Source organism: Furipterus horrens, unplaced genomic scaffold (genome assembly GCF_987537825.1).
Source record: "Furipterus horrens unplaced genomic scaffold, mFurHor1.1.pri manual_scaffold_7, whole genome shotgun sequence".
Classification (NCBI taxonomy): Eukaryota; Metazoa; Chordata; class Mammalia; order Chiroptera; family Furipteridae; genus Furipterus; species Furipterus horrens.
The window spans coordinates 115,824,174-115,844,202 of NW_028327177.1; the positions used below are offsets into that span (position 1 = coordinate 115,824,174).

General features: G+C 39.7%; 1 protein-coding gene across 2 annotated transcripts in view; it reads left to right on the forward strand.

Annotated features, from left to right (window-relative positions):
- Positions 1 to 20,029, forward strand: part of CPNE4 (copine 4) — a 433,285-nt gene that overhangs the window by 294,423 nt on the left and 118,833 nt on the right. For both annotated transcript variants that reach the window (XM_090283000.1, XM_090283001.1), the window contains exons 4-6: positions 5,801 to 5,872; positions 9,156 to 9,230; positions 17,072 to 17,155. In XM_090283000.1, coding sequence (XP_090139126.1) covers positions 5,801 to 5,872; positions 9,156 to 9,230; positions 17,072 to 17,155 — 231 coding nt within the window. The remainder of the gene's footprint in view (positions 1 to 5,800; positions 5,873 to 9,155; positions 9,231 to 17,071; positions 17,156 to 20,029) is intronic.

The following is a 20,029-nucleotide window of genomic DNA, read 5'->3' on the forward strand; positions in this document are numbered from 1 at the left end:
TTGAACTAAAATTGTCTGCATGCAATTCTCACTTTCTAGCTCAGTGCTTTTCAACTGTAATGTACATGCAAATCCCCTAAGATCTTGTTAAAATGCAGATTCTGATTCAGTAGGCCAGGCAGGGCTTTAGAATCTGCATTTCTAACAAGTTCTCAGGCCCCGCTGCTGCTGGAAGGGGCCAGATAGGACAAGGAGGGGAGGACACACTGAGAGGAGCAAAGGAAAAGTTCTCAGTCCTTCAGGCTACTTCACTTTCCTCCCACCTCAGCAACTATTCCCAACTTCTAATGTGGATTTTGAAGAATAAATACAGCTTACCAATTAAGGGAAGAAGATATAAGTAATCCTTGACAGAAGAAACAGCAGAAGAAAAGGCATAGTTCTTGAAGGGTTTCTTTCTTTTTCTTTTTTTTTTTTTTAAAGCTTCCCTTTATTGATAAGGCATACGAGAGGCCAAAGTTCTTGGGAGTTACTCTGTGCTCAGACAAGATTGTGGGTGTTTTGGTCAGCAGCCGGAGCAAGGAGACCAGGGAATGGAGAGATAACACCAAGGCTCTTCTGGCATAGTATTTACCCTGAGCAGTCTGATTTCTACCAAAAGGAAATGGGATGTTAGGGATTTCCCTAAAGTCAGTCACCACTGAGGCCATCACTCATCTTTTCCTGGGACTCTGAACCCTATCATGGGCAAATCAGTTTTTATTTTTATGCCTACTGTTACAAATTATTACAAACTTGGTGACTTAAAACAGCAGAAATTTATTGTGTCATAGTTCTGGAGGGCAAAAATCTGAAATCTAGGTATTGGCAGGGCTTTGCTCCTTCTGAAGGGAGATAATCTGTTCCTTGCCTCTTCCAATCGCTGGTGGATGCCAGCATTCTTTGGCTTGTTGCCACATCACTCCAAACATCTTGCATCTTCAAATCTCTCACTGTTCTGTCTGCATATTTTAATTCTGATTGTATCTCACCAAACCTCCCTCTGATTCCCTTTTATAAGGACAGTTGTAATTGCATTTAGGGTCCAGGTGGATAATCCAGGGTGAACTTCCCATTTCAAGACTCTTAACTTAATTACATCTGCAAAGACCCTTTGTTTTAGCCATATAATGTAATATACACAGGTTTCAGGGATTAGGAGATGGATATATTTTAGGGATCATGTTTTCTCCTACTATAGCCAACACTGCTAAAGTACCTACAGTAAGGCATACCAAGCACCTAGTCTCTATGGATAAATTAAAGGTCTGCTTTCTGTCCCTAATACTCACCCTGCTCTTCATACTCATATGTGACCTTTGTACTTTACTGTTCCCTCCGCTAATGCATCATCTCTCCACTCTCTGGATGTTTGATTCTCCTCATCTATAAGTCTTCAGGTCAGGAGAATTTCTTCAGAAATACCTTACCTGACCTCTTGGACCAGGCCAGTCCCCTTCTCATGGCCTTTTCATTGTTTCTCCTTGCAGAGTTGGAATCTGTCATGTATTTTGTGTGACTGTCTCTGAGAAAGCAGTACCCATGTCTGCCTTATATCATCATTTCTTTTCTTAATACTCAGCAAATAATAGATACTCAGTAAATATTTGTGCAATGAAGGAATGAATCTTGGTTTTAACTCTTATAAGCCATGTGTAATATTAGTCTGTTAGGGCTTCCATAATGAAATGCCACAAACTGATGATGACTTGAACAATAGAAATTTGTTTTCTTGTAGTTCTGGAGGCTGGAATCCTAAGGCCAAGGTGACAGCATGGTTGGTTTGTGGTGAGGTCTCTATTGCTGACTGTCTTCTCGATGGGGCCTCACATAGCATAAGATCTCTTATGCTTCTTTCTCTACCTATATGGACACCAGTTGTATTGGATTAGGGCTCCACCCCTATGATCTCATTTAACCTTAATTATCTTCTTAAAGACCTTTTACTAAATACGGTTCCATTGAAGGTTAGGGGCTCAACATAAGAATTTGGGGGAACACAATTCAGTCCATAATGCTATGTGATCTTAGATAAAATCCTTACTTTTTCTAAGCTTTGCTTCTCTCATCCCAATTCTTTGGGGGCAAGAGTGAGTTTGATCATTAAATGACAGTAAGTGGGATGTGTGTAAAGTGCTTTACATATCATCTGACACAAAGTAAACGTTTTGTTGTTTTCCCCAGAAATAGGCAGGATTGGATAGTAAGTACCTTAAAGGGTGCACTGTCTAACAAATCACCGCTGGAAGCAACCATATCTTCAATAAAGGAATAAATCCTGGCTTTAGCTCATCAACTATCTGTATTAGCCTTTTAGAGATGCCATGCACTGGGGAAACTCAGGTGCCTGTGTAGAACAAATACCATAGAGACACCCCACCTCTGGGGCAAATGAGCTGGGGGATTTCTGTACTAACTATCTTTAGTCATTGGTTGAAGTCCACTCCCAAGGGTATTAATCATCCCCACTTTTCACCTGCTGTGCTTTTGGACAATGGGCATGGATACCAGAGGAAACCTTCAGGCAAAGACATGCTCCACCAGCTCTACAATAGTAAGGCCTGAGGGAATCTGTCTGCTCCAACGAGCCATTAGGTAGTAATCATCCTACTAGAAGTTTTCAGAACACTAGACATGCTGTTTGACAAAAGGGTTCTGGGGACAAACAAGTGTAACCAATGCTCAGTGGATGGTTGTCCTCAGGGATTTTCCACTAAAACGCTATTGATGTCCTGCAGTTTGGACATCAAACTTTTTCTAATCCTGTGATTTCCAGACTTGCTATAGAAAGACTTTTTCATACAATAGGTACTTAACTTTTAAGGAATGAAAGGCCTCTGATACATGCTTTGAGGATTATCAATTCTGGCTAATAGAGATGTGACTGTCAAGTAAAGATGTTTTTAATCTCTTCACCACTGGAGCCTCAGAACAGTGTCTGGCACAGAAAAAAATTTCAATAACTGTTTATTGTTGCAACAGAATCTTACTACTGGTGCAATTTTTTAAAAAAGCATCTGAAAATATGTTCAGTAAAAGCTGTCTCATGAAAAAATAACTGTTTAATTCCCAAAAGACTTTGAAAGAAAATTCAGCTGACTATACATACATCTGTTGAAATATTGGCCAAAACATGGCTTATTCTCCCATAAGAATAGCACGTCTGTTATTTGTTCCCATTGTCTGTAACATGAGGGCCTATGCTATTAAAATTTTGTCTGCTCTGTAGAGGGGAGAATCACGTCCTCCCCATATCCATGTGAGAATGCAGATCTGGGACTTCGTGGTACTAGTGTCCCTCTGGTCCAACTTTGATGAAAAGAGTGTTCCAACTTCTATTTTCTCCCCCTATACTTCACCCATCTGTTGAATGCTAAGGATTGCAGCTGTGACCCCACCAATGGGTAAAAGGAGTCAAATTAGAGGACTTCTGACAAGTTGCATCCTCTTTATCTGGATGCAAGGCAGAGCTGGGTATTTGTTGTCCTCAAATGTTAGCTCAGACCAGGGTAGGTCCCTGTCACTCTTTCTCACCCTTTGTCAAGACCTAAGGCTTTGCTGAGCTCGATGCAGTTGCTTCCACTGCAATAAACCATGCAAGGGAGGTGAGATTTGCAAACAAATAAGCTTTTCTCTGTAGATCACTGCTCCAGCTGAGCATCCCCACTATTTTTTCCCAATAGTTGTGAGAATGTCAACATCACTGTTTGCTGATCATTATTACAAGGAAAGGTTTGAATTCCTAATTATCACTCATTCTTTGGAGCTGAGATAGAGGACTGGAGGCTGTAAAATAAGTTTAATTGCCTGCTTGATTAGCCATTTGTATACCCAATGGCCCAGGTCTTAAGAAGGAATATTTTCTGAGAAGTTGCTCATCTTCCTAGAATTTGTGAAAGACAGAGCTGGAATATAGTAGCATTCTCTTCATACCCTACCAATGGAAATGCTGGCCTTTCTAGATAAGAGTGAGGAGAGAGAAGTGTGACCATCCTGGTTCTCATGGGTTAAGTGTCCCTTGGTCTTCCTTGAAGAACAATAATGTGGATCTTAAAAGACAGTCTGTAAGGACAATCTGCCCACACCCGATAACCCAGTGAGTGGGTTATTACGGTGCTGAAAGGGTTGTTGGGGTCACTTGGAGCCATACTGGTAGGTAACCAATGTGGAGGAAACACAATGACAATGGGTGGAAGTATTTCTGAGACCAGATTTATCTTGAAATGAGGTATGTTGCCTATTGTTGGTCTGATGTTGACCTGGCTGCTGCTTAGTGGTGACCCTCATTTTGTCCTTTATTCCTTTGTCCTCCTCACCCCTGCTTGCTGAAAGCTCCTGGAGAGAAACTAAACCATCTTCCAATGCCTTTTTGCTGTTTGTTTTCTGTTTTTTTCTGTGTGTTGGTTCAATTCAAGTTCAAGAATAATTTATACATTTTTCTAGGAAATGGTAACTTTCATAACTTGGATAATGATTTTGCCTACAGAATAAGAACCACTGGCACCTTCTTAACAATTAGGGTGGAAAAGATTAAAAGTTTGGATTCAGAAATAGCTGTGGGATGGAATACCAATTCCTTTATCACCTGAACAGCCACTCTTTATGACTTCTCACAGCTTTCCCCCAGGGGCTCTGAGAGAGAGTGAGATGGTGAGCAAGAAGGAAACCACAGTCGAGTGATATACCATCACTTTTATGGTATTCTTTCATTAGAAACAAGTCACTGGATCCATCCCACACTAAAAGAGTGGGAATTACACAAGAAGCTGCCTAGTACAAGGGGTGACTTTGTTCTCTCTAGGCAAGAGCATGGCTTTCACTTGATTCTTTTAAGCCTTTTCTCCTTTGGGAATCGTGGGTAGCATGCCCTTCAGGGCCTTAATGCCTTGCCACATTCCTCTTTCAAAAAGTGGAAGAAAGCAGAACAGGGGGATGGAGCAGGTTCTGATAAAAATAGCTCCTAATATGATAACAATTTTAGTTGTCACTGCATGTTGTGCATTTGCACTTAATCATGGAGAAGACCTCAATTACTCCTATTGGTTTATCTGCACATCAGTTTCCTGATGACTTACTTTATAGTTTCCTAATGAATGTATTAAAAATAGAACTCTAGCCCTGTCTGGTGTGGCTCAGTGGATTGAGTGCTGGCCTGTGGACCAAAGGGTCGATAGTTCGATTCCTAGTCAGGGCTCCTGCCTGGGTTGTGGGCCAGGTCCCAATTAGGGGTATGTAAGAGGCAACCACACATTGATGATTCTCTCCCTCTCTTTCTCCCTCCCTTCCCCTCTCTCTAAAAATAAATAAAAAAAATATTTTTTAAAAATAGAACTCTAGAGGTAATTGGTACAAAAGGAGTATATTTAGATCTTGTGTTTCTTGCCCCCCACCCTGCACCCCATTCTTCACTTTGCACAGTTTTACTGCTAATTTGAAATCATTCAGAAACTTCACCTTAATATACATATATCCAATATTTGCCATCTAATTTTGATATAAATCCCTCAACAACAATGAAACCACCTCTTAATTGACTGAATTATCTGTAATTCATCACACACTCTCTTACATCACACGCCATGAGAGGAAACATGGAGTAACCTGTATTTAGGAGAGGTTGGTGGAAAATCCTTGGAAAATTAATGGACATGGATGTCATACTTCCAAACAGAGCTGTGAATGCAGAGTTTTGTAAAGGAAAAAATTAAAAATAGCCCGGCAGTTGTATGACCAATATATCCACCTTTTGTTTCCTTTTTTTTTTTTTTTGATTCTGAATTTTATTTTTTTATTCCGTGCACCTTTTGTTTCCTTTGCACAGATTGTCTCCCAGAGAAAGCTGTCCAAATCCTTACTGAAGCACGGCAATACGGCAGGGAAGTCCTCCATCACGGTAAGCCGTCTCTAAGCAGCCGTCTGCGTGTGTGCCCAGGTGCAGCTGGCCAGGGCAAACCAGACCTGTGGGAAGCAGACCCCATGGCTATTGGGAGTTGATGCCACAATTGCTCAACTATCCGAGCCACCTCTTTCTTTTTCTTCTTTCTCCATTCTGCCAGTATGCTTTTGATCTTTCACCCCTAGGAAAAAGGGGTAAAAAAAAGGATCTGAAAGTGAAGCCATTCACATTTACTAAGAACTTCTGCAATGGCAATATAGGTTTTAGTGGGAAGCAGAGATGGAGTCATCGAGCTCAGGAAGAATATGGAATTGTGTGGGGTTTTCAGATCACTTTTCTGAGAATTAAAAATTTTCTCTAATCACATCTAATTCAAGGTTTGATTTGTTGCCTATGGGCCAGAGAGCCCAGCGTTTAATTCTCTTATTTAATGTAACAGTTTGGAGCTGTGCTGCCCTGTTTGGTAGTCACGAGCCACATGTGATTATTTAAGTTTAAATACAATTATTTAAAATGCAATAAAAGGAGATAGTCACTGCTTAGTCACACAAGCCACATATGAATTCATGTGCTCAACAGTTACATGTGGCTAGCAGATACTATTTGGGACAGTGTATATTATAGAAATTTTATGTGATTTCAGAATGTTCTGTGGGCAATGCTGGAAGTACTTCTAAATAAAATCTTAGATTTTCCTATATTTGAAACTTTGATGTCTTGTATTAGAGCCTTTGAGAAAGGTAGAGAAAGTAGTCTAGCCAGTGAGCTGTGTGGACCAAGATAAATAAAAGCATGAAAGGTAGAAAAAAGGACCGGGGGAATCTAAATTGTCAGGAGGCAACCTCCCTGAGTTATTTTGAGCATTTCTTTTTTAACTTGAAAGTGGCTAATTTTTGTTTTTTAATGTAAGACACTTTTTAAAGGAAAAGTTCCAAATAGTTCCTACTTGTGAAAGTTATGACCATTCTTACAATAACTTACCTAAATTTGTTGCTTAAATATTTGAAATGATGCAGTCATGTCAAAGCTTTTTCTTGACTGCTACATTCAATCATGAACAAATGGTTTAAATGGCTTTGAATACCCCATGGGTGCTTCAAAAAGCCATGGACCCAAAGGCTCACTCCCAATCCCCCAAAACCCAGAGAAGCCTTGGGGTGGTAGATCCAGGTGGGAGATTTGCCATCGTTCTTCCTCATGAGAACAAAACTTCACCTTGCCACGTTTTCTCTAAAATATCTTGGAGATTTTCTTTCTATATACATCCCAGAGAAACTTTATCTCTTTCTTAATTTTAAATATTTAAATACTCTTAAACTTCAGTCTTTGGATCAAAACAATAGCTCTGTTAGCTTTTGGAAAACACTTGAAAATATGTGCAAATTTTTCTTTCATTATCTTTCCAAAGGCATCTATGACCACAAAACAGTTAAAGAACACTGCTCAAGTGGAGTGTAAGAGGCATTAAGGTGATTAGGTACAAAAGAGAAGCAAATGAAAAATCTAAATAAGATGATTTCTCATTTACCAAGAAGTTCTTGAGTTTTACTGTTTATCTGGACTCATGTTTCCTACTTCTTAGGTGCTCATAGGTTTTGGGGTAGATTTCCCTTGTTAGACAAACTTTTTGGCTTTAATATTAGGTGTAAAATAAAAATTTCCAGGGGCTACCAATGTGGACTTAACTCATCATATGGAAAAGTTAAGCTCAGATAGAATGAAGACATAATTGAATTAAAGCTCAATGTCTCAACATAACCAATTTGATAAGGGTATCTATATGCATGAGTGCATGGTAAAGTCATAAACATTATTTATAAATGGTTGAATCTTTCTACAACTAGACTGGGCCCTAGATTTTTGTTGTTATTGCTTTTTTTCTAAGTTTTTTCACCAATTTCTGCTCCAGGGCTTTGAGAATCACTGACTATTAAATATTGGAAAGTGACATTGTAAAAGAGGTTCTTAGGTAATACTATCTTTTCATTTATACCAAAATTCTTGTCAGGAATTCTATTCTTGAGAGTTAAGGGCTTATCTATCTGTATATCTATCTATCTTCACTTTTCAAAAAGCCCAGGCAGATTCATTTTTGAAAATTAGGAGTTAGAACTTTTTTTTTTTATGTCCTTATAATCATTGGTCTAGAAAGAACACAAGGACTGGTTTATTTTCCCATTCCTTGTTGGTCTGACTCAAAGCAGTGGAGAAATATTACTGCTTCTCCTTATTTGTGACTTTCCAAAGGAAAATAATATATATAAAGTCTGTCCAGAAGGTATCCAACCATGTACTATGAAAAGGAGACATTTATTAAAGAAGATACAAGATACAAGAAACATTGTACATAGGACAGTGACCCCTCAGTCTCTTCAAAGTAGACACCTTGGGACCTCACACAGTTCTCCCAGTCGCCATCAGTTGCCCTGTTGTATTTTCCCTGAATCTCATTGATGGTCTGAAATCTCTTCCCTTTCAAAGGTGATATTAGTTTTGGGAAAAGCCAGAAGTCACAGGGACCAAATCTGGATTGTAGGGGGCTGAGTCACCTGGGTGATTTGCTGTTTCACAAAAAACTCTGCATGAGACATGATGCATGACCAGGCACATTGTCATGATGAAGCTGCCAATCACCAGTTGCCCATAGCTGCGGCCTTCTGAATCATCTGAATAGTTTCCATGGAGGAAAGTTCAAGCTTAACACAGAAGTTGGTGCAGATTTGTTGCTCTACTTGCTTATTTTGAATGCGACAGCCACACAGTACAGGTGCTCACTCAATGGCATCTACTGCCCCCACTGACTAGTGCAGTGAAGCTGCTGTTGTTGGTGTATGCGCATTCCAGTCCAGTCTCCTTGGCTTCCAGATTACATTGACAATGTCACGCAAACAGTTCTCATTATAGTAACAATTATTGGACTTTTTCCAGGCAGACCTCGTGTGTGTGAGTGTGTGTGTGTGTGTGTGCATGTAATTATGTATGGGTGTGCCATCCAATGCTATGTGACCCATAAAGAAAGAAGCTCTTCTTGACTGCTGCCCAATCTCTTGCGTTCTCACACTCAGCATAAATGAAACCTAGTTATCTACTGTTGTCTACTCTAGAGAGTTGCCTTGAACACCTGGAAGAGTTGTACCATATTCTCGAACATTGTAGAAAACTCCTTTTCCAACATCAGCCTTTGTTGATTTTTGAACCAAATATGAGCAACATTTGTTCAGAAATTCCTGGGCGAAATGGTTCAACCATTACTGTAGCTGATACATGCTTTTTCCTTTAGGTGATTGCTGAAGAATTATCTGGCAATGACGACTATGTTGAACTTGCATTCAATGCACGGAAATTGGATGACAAGGTAAAGTGTTTGGCATTAACCTTATTGAAGGAAGTAATAAAGCCAGCACACAAAGTTTAATCAGATTTTCCCCTACAGCTATGTTTTCCCTTTCAACCTACATTATTAAACAGACCAAAGATTTCAGAGATCTGAAAAGTAAGACTTTCTCCAAATTGTGCATTAGTTAATAAGATGGGGAAGAGACTATAATTAAAATAGGACAACTTTATTACACCAATACTTCATTTTGTTCCCAAATGCTACAGCTCAGATGTGTATGGGTAAATATGATTTAACCCCATTGCTAGGAACATTTTAAAGGAAAAGAGATGTGAAAGGAAAGAAAAGTGACATTTATTAAGCACCTATATTTGCCAGAGTTAAAAGCTTTTCATGCATTATCACATTTATTCATTCTTATAACTTCCATGCAACAGGCATTATTATTCAAAGATGAAGTAACTTGTCTAAGGTCACATGTGTTAGTCCAGATAATCTAAGACAGAAGTAAACACACAAGGATTTTACTAGGAGACATGCTTGTGTAGGGGACATAGGGAGGAAGTCTGGGAGAGCTGACAGACCACACTGCAAGTCTGATGAGTAAAGGAGGGAGGGAAAGAAAGGTGGGGGGCAGGGTCCTGGAATGCCATGCAATCTAAAAGGTTCAGCAAGGCCATCAAGGAGTCCTAGAGCCAAAACTGGCTGACAAGTTTGGTAGTCTTCACCTGCAGTTTATCCTGGAATTAAGGATAGACGGAGTCTTATAAAAAAAACAAAAAGGAATGCTTCAGACTTAGGAACTGATCATTTTCAAAAGGCCAAGTTCTAATGGAAGTCGTATGAATTTTACCAAGTGTAATTGTTGAACCAAGCTCTTTATTTATCTGAACCATGCCTCATTTAATAGCTAAATCAGACCAGTTATTTGTAACATGAATAAACCGTTAAGACTTTGTTGAACTGAGAAACAATTCCATCAAAGCAAGGCTTGTGGGAGAAGTAACCACATAGCTCAAAATGTGTTCCCAGGTATTTGGTATGAGGTGTAAAAACACAAACCTCTAGGGGACCATAAGACCTAGACCCTTAAGATCAGTAATGTTTACTATATACTGTACATCTAGTTTGTGGAGTGAGTCCTTGGCCTCCTTGACTACACATGCATTCACTGGCTGGGAGCAGCCCATGGGAAGCCAGACCTTTGTGCAAGTTCAGGGTTGGATTTGCAAGCAGTATAGCTGGGGCCCTTGGTCAGCTGTGCCCCCTGTAACATGCAAAGCATGTTCTCATGGCTGCCACGTCCTGCTAATAAGTGGCTGAACTGATGATTTGGATCCATGTCTGTCTACCTCCCATCTATATTTTTTCTATTATATCTCACATCTTCCACCCAATCATAGGCCATGTTAGTCTTGTGTATACAGAAAAAGTGCTTTAAAAAAGAAAACAGGGGGGATGTCCACACTACATATTTATGATTTCCCTTCAACCATATCCTTAATCAGAGAACACATCACATTAATAACTGTACTCACAAAGGACTCCATTTTCCTAGAGTACACCAGAGAAGAGGGGATTTTGAAATGTGGCACCACTTTTTCAAACAATTGCTTAGAGGCATTAGGCTAGAAAATGTAAAGCAGTATCTTAAGCAATTTCCTAAAGTCTTAAGTGGTTGCTTAGATCCTGGTATATCTCATTCACTTTCACCTACAAAAATACTCAGCCCATTTATGCATTCATTCATTCACTCTTTTGTTTGTTCATCTATTCATTTATTCATCAGTCATTTACCAAACTTTGGTTGCATGTTTGTTATACATCAGGGGATGGGGAAAAAAACATACTTTAAACCATTGTCACACCGACAGCCTGCAATTCACCATCTAAGTGAAACATAAGTATAGACAATAAATAATATAATAATACTACAGCCTTGACAGCATGTGATAAGTGGTATGTAACCAGAGTGTCCTGAAAAGGGTAATACATTCTGCCTGGGGACATCAGGGAAGACTTTATCCTTATAAATGAATTATATTTGAACATTTTAGTGTCCTGGGTAGGTTGTGTGAAACTTTCACAAACTGCTACCTTTTAACATTAGTTTGAGCTTGGTGCTGGGAACTGCAGTGTGCCTTGATTTCAATTGGGTGTAAGCTTTTAACCTTCACTTCCTTGGGACAGTTATGTTCTTTCTCACGATCATATCTCCAGGTTTCAGAATAATTCACCAAACCGCTTTGTAGTGTCTTTCCTGGTGCCATTATAAGCCATTGAGTCAGTGTGTAGAAGGTTAAACTAGTCATTTAATGGCTTAAAATGCCTTCTTTCTTCTTAGTAGTCCCTTAAATACCACTAATTTGTCTTCTAACTTACATCACATGCAAGAGGACTTTGAGATTTGTTAGTGGGCCCATTGTTTCTAAGTCATTTGGATAGTTTCCCTTCATCCAAACAAGCACTGCTCACAAAACTGAAAGGGCCCCCAAGTAGCATTTAATATGGTTCTAAATAGCCATTCCCCTTTTGAGTGTGCTGATTGCCCAGGGCCCTGGTCACTGCTGAGCCTCAGTGCCCCAGTGATGCAGACCTCAGGCACTTTATCATGTGCTAGTATCTTGCCCAGACTCCTCAGTATCCAGAGAGGAGCAGGCCCCATTCAGAACAAAGCAGAGGTCATTGCTTCAATTTGGACTGGAAGGTGGATGGTCTCAGGTGGAAAGACAGCAAGCTGTAGAATTTAAGAAATAAGAGAATACCATGAAGATTATCTCATACAGCCTCTTCAGGAAATAAAGACTCTGATTGGTTTGATGACTCACCCAAAGACACTACTACTGTATAATAAACCACCTCAAAACCCAGTGACTTAAATTAACAACCCTTTTATTATATGTCATGATTTTGGGGGTCAGAAATTCAGGCAGGGCATCTGGGCAATTCTACTCCTAATGATGTTGACAGAAGCCACTCGTGATACTCAGCTCATGGTGGGCTGGCCTGGAGAAGCTGCTCTAGCTTTACTCACGTGCCTGGCACGTGGGACGGCTGAAAGGCTGGGCTCAGCTGGCTTATTCAGCCAGAGTGCCTACATGGTGGTCTTCGGTTAGTCGCACTTCCTACATGGTGGCTGGCATTTCCCAGAGAGAACATCCAAGAGAACCAGGCGGAAGCTGTATGGCCTTTTCTGACATAGCCTTGGAAGTCATGCATCATCACTTCTGCTGCATGCTGTTGGTTACAAGTGGGCCATAAGGCCAGCCCAGAGTCAAGGAGAGTGGGGACAGACTCCATGCCTTGATGGGGGAGTGGCACAGTCACACTGTAGAAAAGCATATGGACAGTGGATGTGGTGGTGGCCACCTCTCACACATGTACAGTGGTTTTCCAGAAGCCACATGATGCCCAATATCATAACAGATCAAATGTAGAGCATATATGACCATCTTACTGCCTTCTATTAAGCCAGTCATTAAACTGACTTGCAAAAATGTAAAATAATGCCATTCTTCTGACTTTTTAAGTTTGCAAAATATAATTATTTTTCCAATAAAAATGCTACTTTTGTTATGACATAGTGGGTTTATTTTTATTATTTAAAAATGATAAGCCATATGACTATTTTTCAAATTTATCAGTTTCAATTTATACTATGGTAAATAATGATAGATATAAGCCATGTCGTCGGCAGCCGTCCGTCTCGAGAGACGATGGTGTAGCTTCTTAAGAGTCTATCTGCACCACCGAGAATGGCTGTGCAGTCCGACTCGGGAGTGACATGGTAGTATCTGTCTCCTCCCGTGTTGAATCGACATCTTGCGATGACGCTGAAGCTACAGAGCCTGGGCAGGGTAATATGGAGGGTCTGCTGTTGCCCATGCAGCAGACCCCCCCTCTCTTCGCAGCTGAAGGATCCAAGGGAAAGACGGAGTCAATACAGCTTGGCTTCAGGTGCGCCGCAGGAGTTGCCGGTGTTGACTATAACGTCAAACCGCCTTAGGGACTCCGGCTCCGGATTTTCTGTCGGGGTTTACTCCCTTAGCCTTTCCCCTGAAGAGGTATGCCGCAAGGCAGCGGAGGTTTTTGGAATCAAGAGTTTTCCTTCTCTGATGTGCCCTGACTGGAAGATCGAACCAGCGACACTTAGCTCGCAGGCCGACGCTCAATCCACTGAGCCAAACCAGCCAGGGCTTATATAAGCCATGTAAACAGAAGTTATTTGGGGTCCTCAATAATTTTTAAGAATATAAAGGGGTCTAAGACCAAAGAGTTTGAGAACCACTGTTGTAGGACATACCAGGGAGCACTAAGTACTTTTGCAAACCACAATGACAGAGCAATGTTTCTTTCCCTTTGATAGAAAGTCATTTTTAATTTGTCTTTCCAATGTTGTTCAGCAGATGATCTACCTAAAATGGAAATCCAGAGTCCTTGAAATCTGAGAAGTAGTCTTCAAAGAGAGCGACAGGTATAATAGATTAGTTTGGCAAGGAATAATAACTTAGTATTTATCCAAAAGCAGTGCAGTTCACTTAGTAAAGAGATGGGCTTTCTAACTTTTAAAGCACATTCATCACATTAGCAGCTAGTTAGCAGTTAATCTAACAAGTAAGTAGTAAGTACTTAGTCATTTTGAAACATTTAAACTGACACAATACTATTCTTTTTCCCTCTTTCCTAAGAATATATTCATGTTGGTGTGTTGGAACTGATTCTCACACGGGTGGTCTCCCCATCTGTAATAGCAGTCAATATAAACTGCGTTTTTAGTGTTCCCATGATGCAAGTTTGGTGGGGTGCTGTATAAGCAAACAAATCTGTCTCTAAAGCAAAGGTTAACAAACTTTCTATAAAGGGCCAGATAGTAAATATTTTAGACTTTGCATGCCATATGGTCTCTGTCCCAAGTACTCAGCTCTGTCTTGGAAGCATGAAGACAGACATTAGCAGTATGTAAATGTTTTCAGAGAACATGAAATAAAATAGAAAAGGCATTGCAATATACTCCCAAGAGAAAAAGTAGGGTACCAAAGTGTATATAGAATACAATTACAAATATATATTTTTTAAAGGAAGAAAATTATGTCTAGATTCTAGAAAAAATATTTACCAAAATCTTATTGATAGTTATAGATTTATGGGTAAGATCATAGGCTATTTTTTCCTTCTTTCTATTTTTTTTATCTTTCTAATTTTCTCTATATCCTGTTTTTAAATTAAAATAACATTTTTAAATTATGAAAAGGAAAAAAAATCAATATAGTTCTTCCAATGGGGTCAGCAACTTTTAAGTACAATTCACAGACACATTCCCTGAGGGATCAACAGTCTATTTAAGGAGGCAGAGCCTGAAGCTGCTAGAGAAGAAACCCAAGGGCACCTAAAAGCAAGGTAATGTGGCCCACATTTATCAGGGAAGGGAGGAAAGAAGGAGGTTCCAACTTTCTTATGCTGGGTGTTGAAACAAAAATAGGTTCTAGGGGCAAATGTCTTGAGTAAATGTATGGAGGTGGGAATCAGCTAGGTGTTTGTCTGAGAGGAAAGCAGGAGTCATTTTGGTAGAGAGGTAAGGTCTGCAGGACAGACTTACTAATGAAAGCAGCTATTGAGGGTTCTTGATAAGATTAAGGCTGTGGTAATCAGGCACCTTCAGAAATAGAATAGAATGGTATTTTCCAGACTCTGGGTATTGTGAAGCTTGGCGTTTAGTTCCTGATTGGGTGGGGAGGACAGCCACAGGAAAGGTAATTATTCCTACTTCCCAGCTCTTCTTTTTCTAAGTTAGCCTACAAACTTTCTAAGATGATATTCTACACTACAGAGCCAATTATTATTTGCCTTCTCAAACTCATTCTGTGGTTTCACACTGCCTGTCCAGGCAAGTGCAAAGACTTCAGATGAGTATTTAAGGCCCTTCACATCATGGAGCAGGCTTTGTCAGCGTTTGTCTCAAATTCCTCCCCTACACACCCTGAGGCTGCAGTGGAATTAAGCTAGTGATGTCCCTGCTCTATGTTTACTCTTCACTCCTTCACTCAGTCTGTTCCCTCCCTACAGATATCCTCCCCAAAATCATATTTCCCAGTCAGAATCCATCAACTTCCCCTCTTCTCTGTTGTTCATTCATTCATTCATCCATTCATTCATACTTAACCTTCAGAAATGTTTACTTGTATACTTGTCTTACCACACAATTAGATGGTTCTTTGGAGGACTCTGAAGAGTTTTTAGCCTTTCTTAAAAGTCTTAACATCAAGCATGAAGGCTGCATGATGAGTATATCTCCTAAAAATATTTTGTTGAGTTGAAGACCATGATGGCTATGGCTTTATTCTCATTTGCTGCAGTCTAGATTTCAGAGGGCAGGGGAGATCACTTGCTGAAGTACGTAATAGCGGTGTCTAACTAAGGCTATTGCTCAGAGATCTTTCTATACCAGGTGTTCATTTCATTCATTCATTTATTTATCTATTGGTTCATACATTCAATAAGCACCATGTACAACTAAAAGCTGGGCACTGTGGAACGTGCTGGGGAAATGATAGAAATATAAAGGAAAATAAGACATAGTTCCTCCTCTCTGAGAGTTTAGAATCTATTGGAGTAAAAAAAAATTGTTTTTAAAAGATATGAATTAGGCTTGCTTCCAATAATAAAATACCTGTTTGTTTTACATTGTTTTCCCACTGAAAATAACTACAAACACTGGATAAGATACAAGAAACATCTGTTTGAGAGTCCTAAGGCAGCCAAGATTTGACAGGCCAAGAAAAACTTGAGAGGAAAAAAATGCATTGAAGTGAATCAGGCATCCTGTTCAGATTTTCCACTGCAGGCAATTCCTCATGGCTGATTAGTAAAGCGCCTTGGATAAGGAAGTGGGAAGCCTAGCAGAAATAGCTAGTAAGAAATAGAGAAACTAAGCAAAGGTTCTGGTAGCCTCATGGAACTGGGGAACAACCAATACCAAAGTTCAGGGCCTTTGAGAGAAAGGAAGAAGTCCAACAGTCTGAGTGACATCTCTCAAGGCATTCACTAATGAGAAAATAGCACAGAGAGAAACTGAACAAAAGGCTAGAACCAAGAGATTAAGGAGGTAAACAGAGCTTCTGAGGGTCTCACAAATAAAAATTGGCATTAAGGGCTTGTCAAGGAGGAGGAGACCTCATAAACACTCAGTCTTTTAATGGGAGCCCTTTAAGGACTATACCCAAACAGTAAAGGAAGCAGAAGTAAATTGGACCTTTGCCAGAAACTAAAGACTAAAGCCTTTGTAACCTTTTTTACACAGTGTCTAGTATTTAAAAGTTAACAAGCATACCAAGAGGCAGAACTAAGAAACAGATAATAGAAACAGACCTATAGGTGATCAAGATATTGTAGACATCAGAATAGGTTTTACAATTAACATTTATTTTTTAGATTCTTAAAAATTTATTGTTTTTCTATTACAGTTGACCCACTTTTTCCCCCATTGCTCCCCCCCACCCCACCCACCTCTTTCCCACAGTTAGTCCCCACGCCATTGTCCATGTCCATGGGTCATTTATACTAGTTCCTTGACTAGACCCTTCTACTTTCCCCCTTTTATAATTAACATGTTTAAGACAGCAGCTATACATTGCTTCTCAAAGAACTGGCATTTGAATTTATTTTTGAAGAATATATTGATCTTGACCAAGTACTTACTTCTCAAAGGACGTGCAGTTCAGAATAGTTTATTCTAACCAAGGTTGGGTCATAGGGATGAAGAATAAAATAGCAAAGGATAAAACCCAGCGGTATTTGATTCAGGGCTGAATTAGATATATCTGTTCAGAGGAAGGGAAACAACTCATTTTTGTCTATTTTAGGATTTCTTCAGTAAATCTGACCCATTTCTGGAAATTTTTCGTATGAATGATGATGCAACTCAGCAGCTCGTACACCGAACTGAGGTAAGAAGAGTCATCTTCAGCTATGCCGTCTTGTCTCTTAAGATGACAAATTGATGTGTTTTAAGAAACCCCTTGCATTTCTTAATATCTGTAGCTATGCACTCAGACATGGAGTCCTCGCTCTCCTCAAAAGGACTCTTTATCCTCAATTTAGATATTAGAAGAAAAGATTCTTTTTTACCCAAAGTTTTCATTATTGACCTTCAATGCAGAGAGCCAGCAACTTATTAATGATACAAAATACAAACATTTAATGAAGGTGACTAGGAGCCAAGCATTGTACTAAGCTATTCTATATGCATTATTTTCTCTACTTCTCACAACAATCCCTTGACATGCTTATGATTACCCCCATTTTGCAGTTGAATAAACTGAACTTTTGGGAGTTCGAGTCACTTTCCCCGTCTCACAGTTAACAAGTGGTACAACTGAAGTTTGAATTGAGTTTTTAGACCCTGAGCTTCACTGTGATTTGGAAAGGCATTCTGCCTTCTCAGGAAAAGTTCATACACTTGACTGATGTCAAGTTTATCATATGGACAGCTGCCCTGTCTCAGCAGCCACTTGGTCTAGCTGCATCCCCCTCTTACCTCCCTCCTCTTTCTCCTTGTGACTCCAAGCCTTATCCAACACCCCACTACCCACTACTATGCACCACTCAATAGCCAACCCCAATCTCTACTTTTTATTTTAATTATTTATTTTATTTATAAGCAAGTCCAAGAGAGATTCTGTGGAAGTGAGAAGTACATTGATAAGGAGGAAGAGGGGTAATTTTGATGACTGCCATGGAGAGGACTATTGTGCTCACCAGTGCAGTGGTAGGGTAAAGGAAGAAGAAACCTTCATGACTCATAGGCTGATAGTGGGGATGCCATCTTCCCAGTACCTACACTGGAAATCCAGTTCCATTTTCCTGAAGCAACAGAGTTGCAGGGAACATTAGGGAGACAGAATATATCATACTTAATGTAGACAAGAATTAAATAATCTTGAATGAGCTAGTCTGTGAATATCATCTAGTGCATAGTTGGCATTTAATTAAATGTGCTCAATAAAGGAATGAATAAATTAATGGAGTGGAGTATAGATAGTATGTTCACTACATATTATAGCACAATGTGATTCTCCAGTACTTCATTCCTGGGGAATAGATTCAGGTGCAACTGGGACAGTTTTACCAGCACTGAATAGAATCTTTTCACACCTAAAGGTTCCTTTGGTGAAACAGGCTTTTTCAGAAATAAATAAACTTTGGGGAGGACCAGAAGTGGTAACCACTCAAGCTTTTACTGTAGTCAGTGAATGGAGGCTTTCATGTGCAGGGAGAACAGAGTTGGATGGTATATTATTAGACTGCTCACAAGACCCTTCTCTCCTTTGTCCCTGACAGCACTTCTCTTCCCATCATTAATAGGAGTAAATTCTCCTAGCCCCAAGAATATCTACAACTTCTCTTCATTACCCCCTTGCTGAGGGGCTTCTGGAGCCCACAGGAAATGGGATTGTAAATTTTTCCAGAGAGTCAGGCAACCTGACACTGATTTCCCCCCACAGGCATGTGCACAAACCATTTTAATTTCGGAGAAAATTTCTAGTTGAAATTTTGATTTGCTTACTGAGTTTTTCAAAACTGTTGTAACAAAACATCTTTACTTCTTAGTATTTTCATATAAAGGTGAACATTTTGAACTAACCCAGACAATTTTATCTAATTTTTCTTCTCACTATCACTTCACTCATTCTATGACAAAGTTGCACAAGAATATTATTTTTCTACCTCACTGAATTAAAAAAATTTAATAATGAGCCCATTATAATGAATAATTGTAGTGATGACTAATTCATAGTTATATTAAGGAATTTGGTAGAAGAGAAAATCACTTATAAAATAATTATGTTATTTGGATAGAGAATTACTTTATTTTACAGTGTTGACATTTCTGCTAATTAAAAACTTCATAGGAAGAAAAATTAGTGTGACAGAATAGCACTTAAGTTCATTTGTATGTCCCCTAGAGCAGTGGTTGCATGCACCAGAATCACGTAGGGGTGCCCACCCTCCAGAGTTCCTGTCCATAGGTCTGGGTGGAACCTTGAAATTTGCATCTAATACGAGCTCCCAAGTGATACTGCTCCTGCTGATTCAGGAATCACACTTTGGACACCCCTGTGCTAGAGTGCGCAGTACAGTCTTAGGCACAGAGAGGTACTCACACATTCTAAAACAAATTGAATTATTTGAATCATAGTGATGACAGGATGAGACTTGTCTCACATGGGCTCTTAGGGAGGGTTTAGCCAAGTTCATGACTAGTAAACTGCCTTTGAAAGGGTTTCACTATGTTATGGACTTAGTTTTTGACACTGAAGATCTGAAAATCTGCCCTGTGTTTGTCTTTCTTAGGATAAGTAATGTATCTATCTCCCGGGATTTTTCTTTGAGAAACTTCTCTTCTGATTTGCAATCTGACCTAACTCAAGGTCATGGGTTACCAAAGACCATTCAATTCTGTAGCAGAATTGTCCTGCCACACCCCTACACCCACTACACCCACCAATAGTCTTCGCCTATGCTGACCTCAGTAGAAGAGAATTGATGCCCTAGGACTGACAGTCCTACAGAACAGAAGATCTTTTATGAGAAGCCAGAGGTAGCCCTACCTTGTTGATTTCAACCCCTTTTTATATAGAATGGGTCATCCCCAGTATACACATACTGGATGGTGTTACTGTCATTATTCTTGAAACAACAGCCAGGCCAGTGATCACAAGAGTTCTGTCCATAATGACCCACTTTAGCAGACACCCTTGAAAGATTTACTACTCCAGGTTTTTATGAAGGCACCCATTCCAGAAACTGTCCTTCTCATA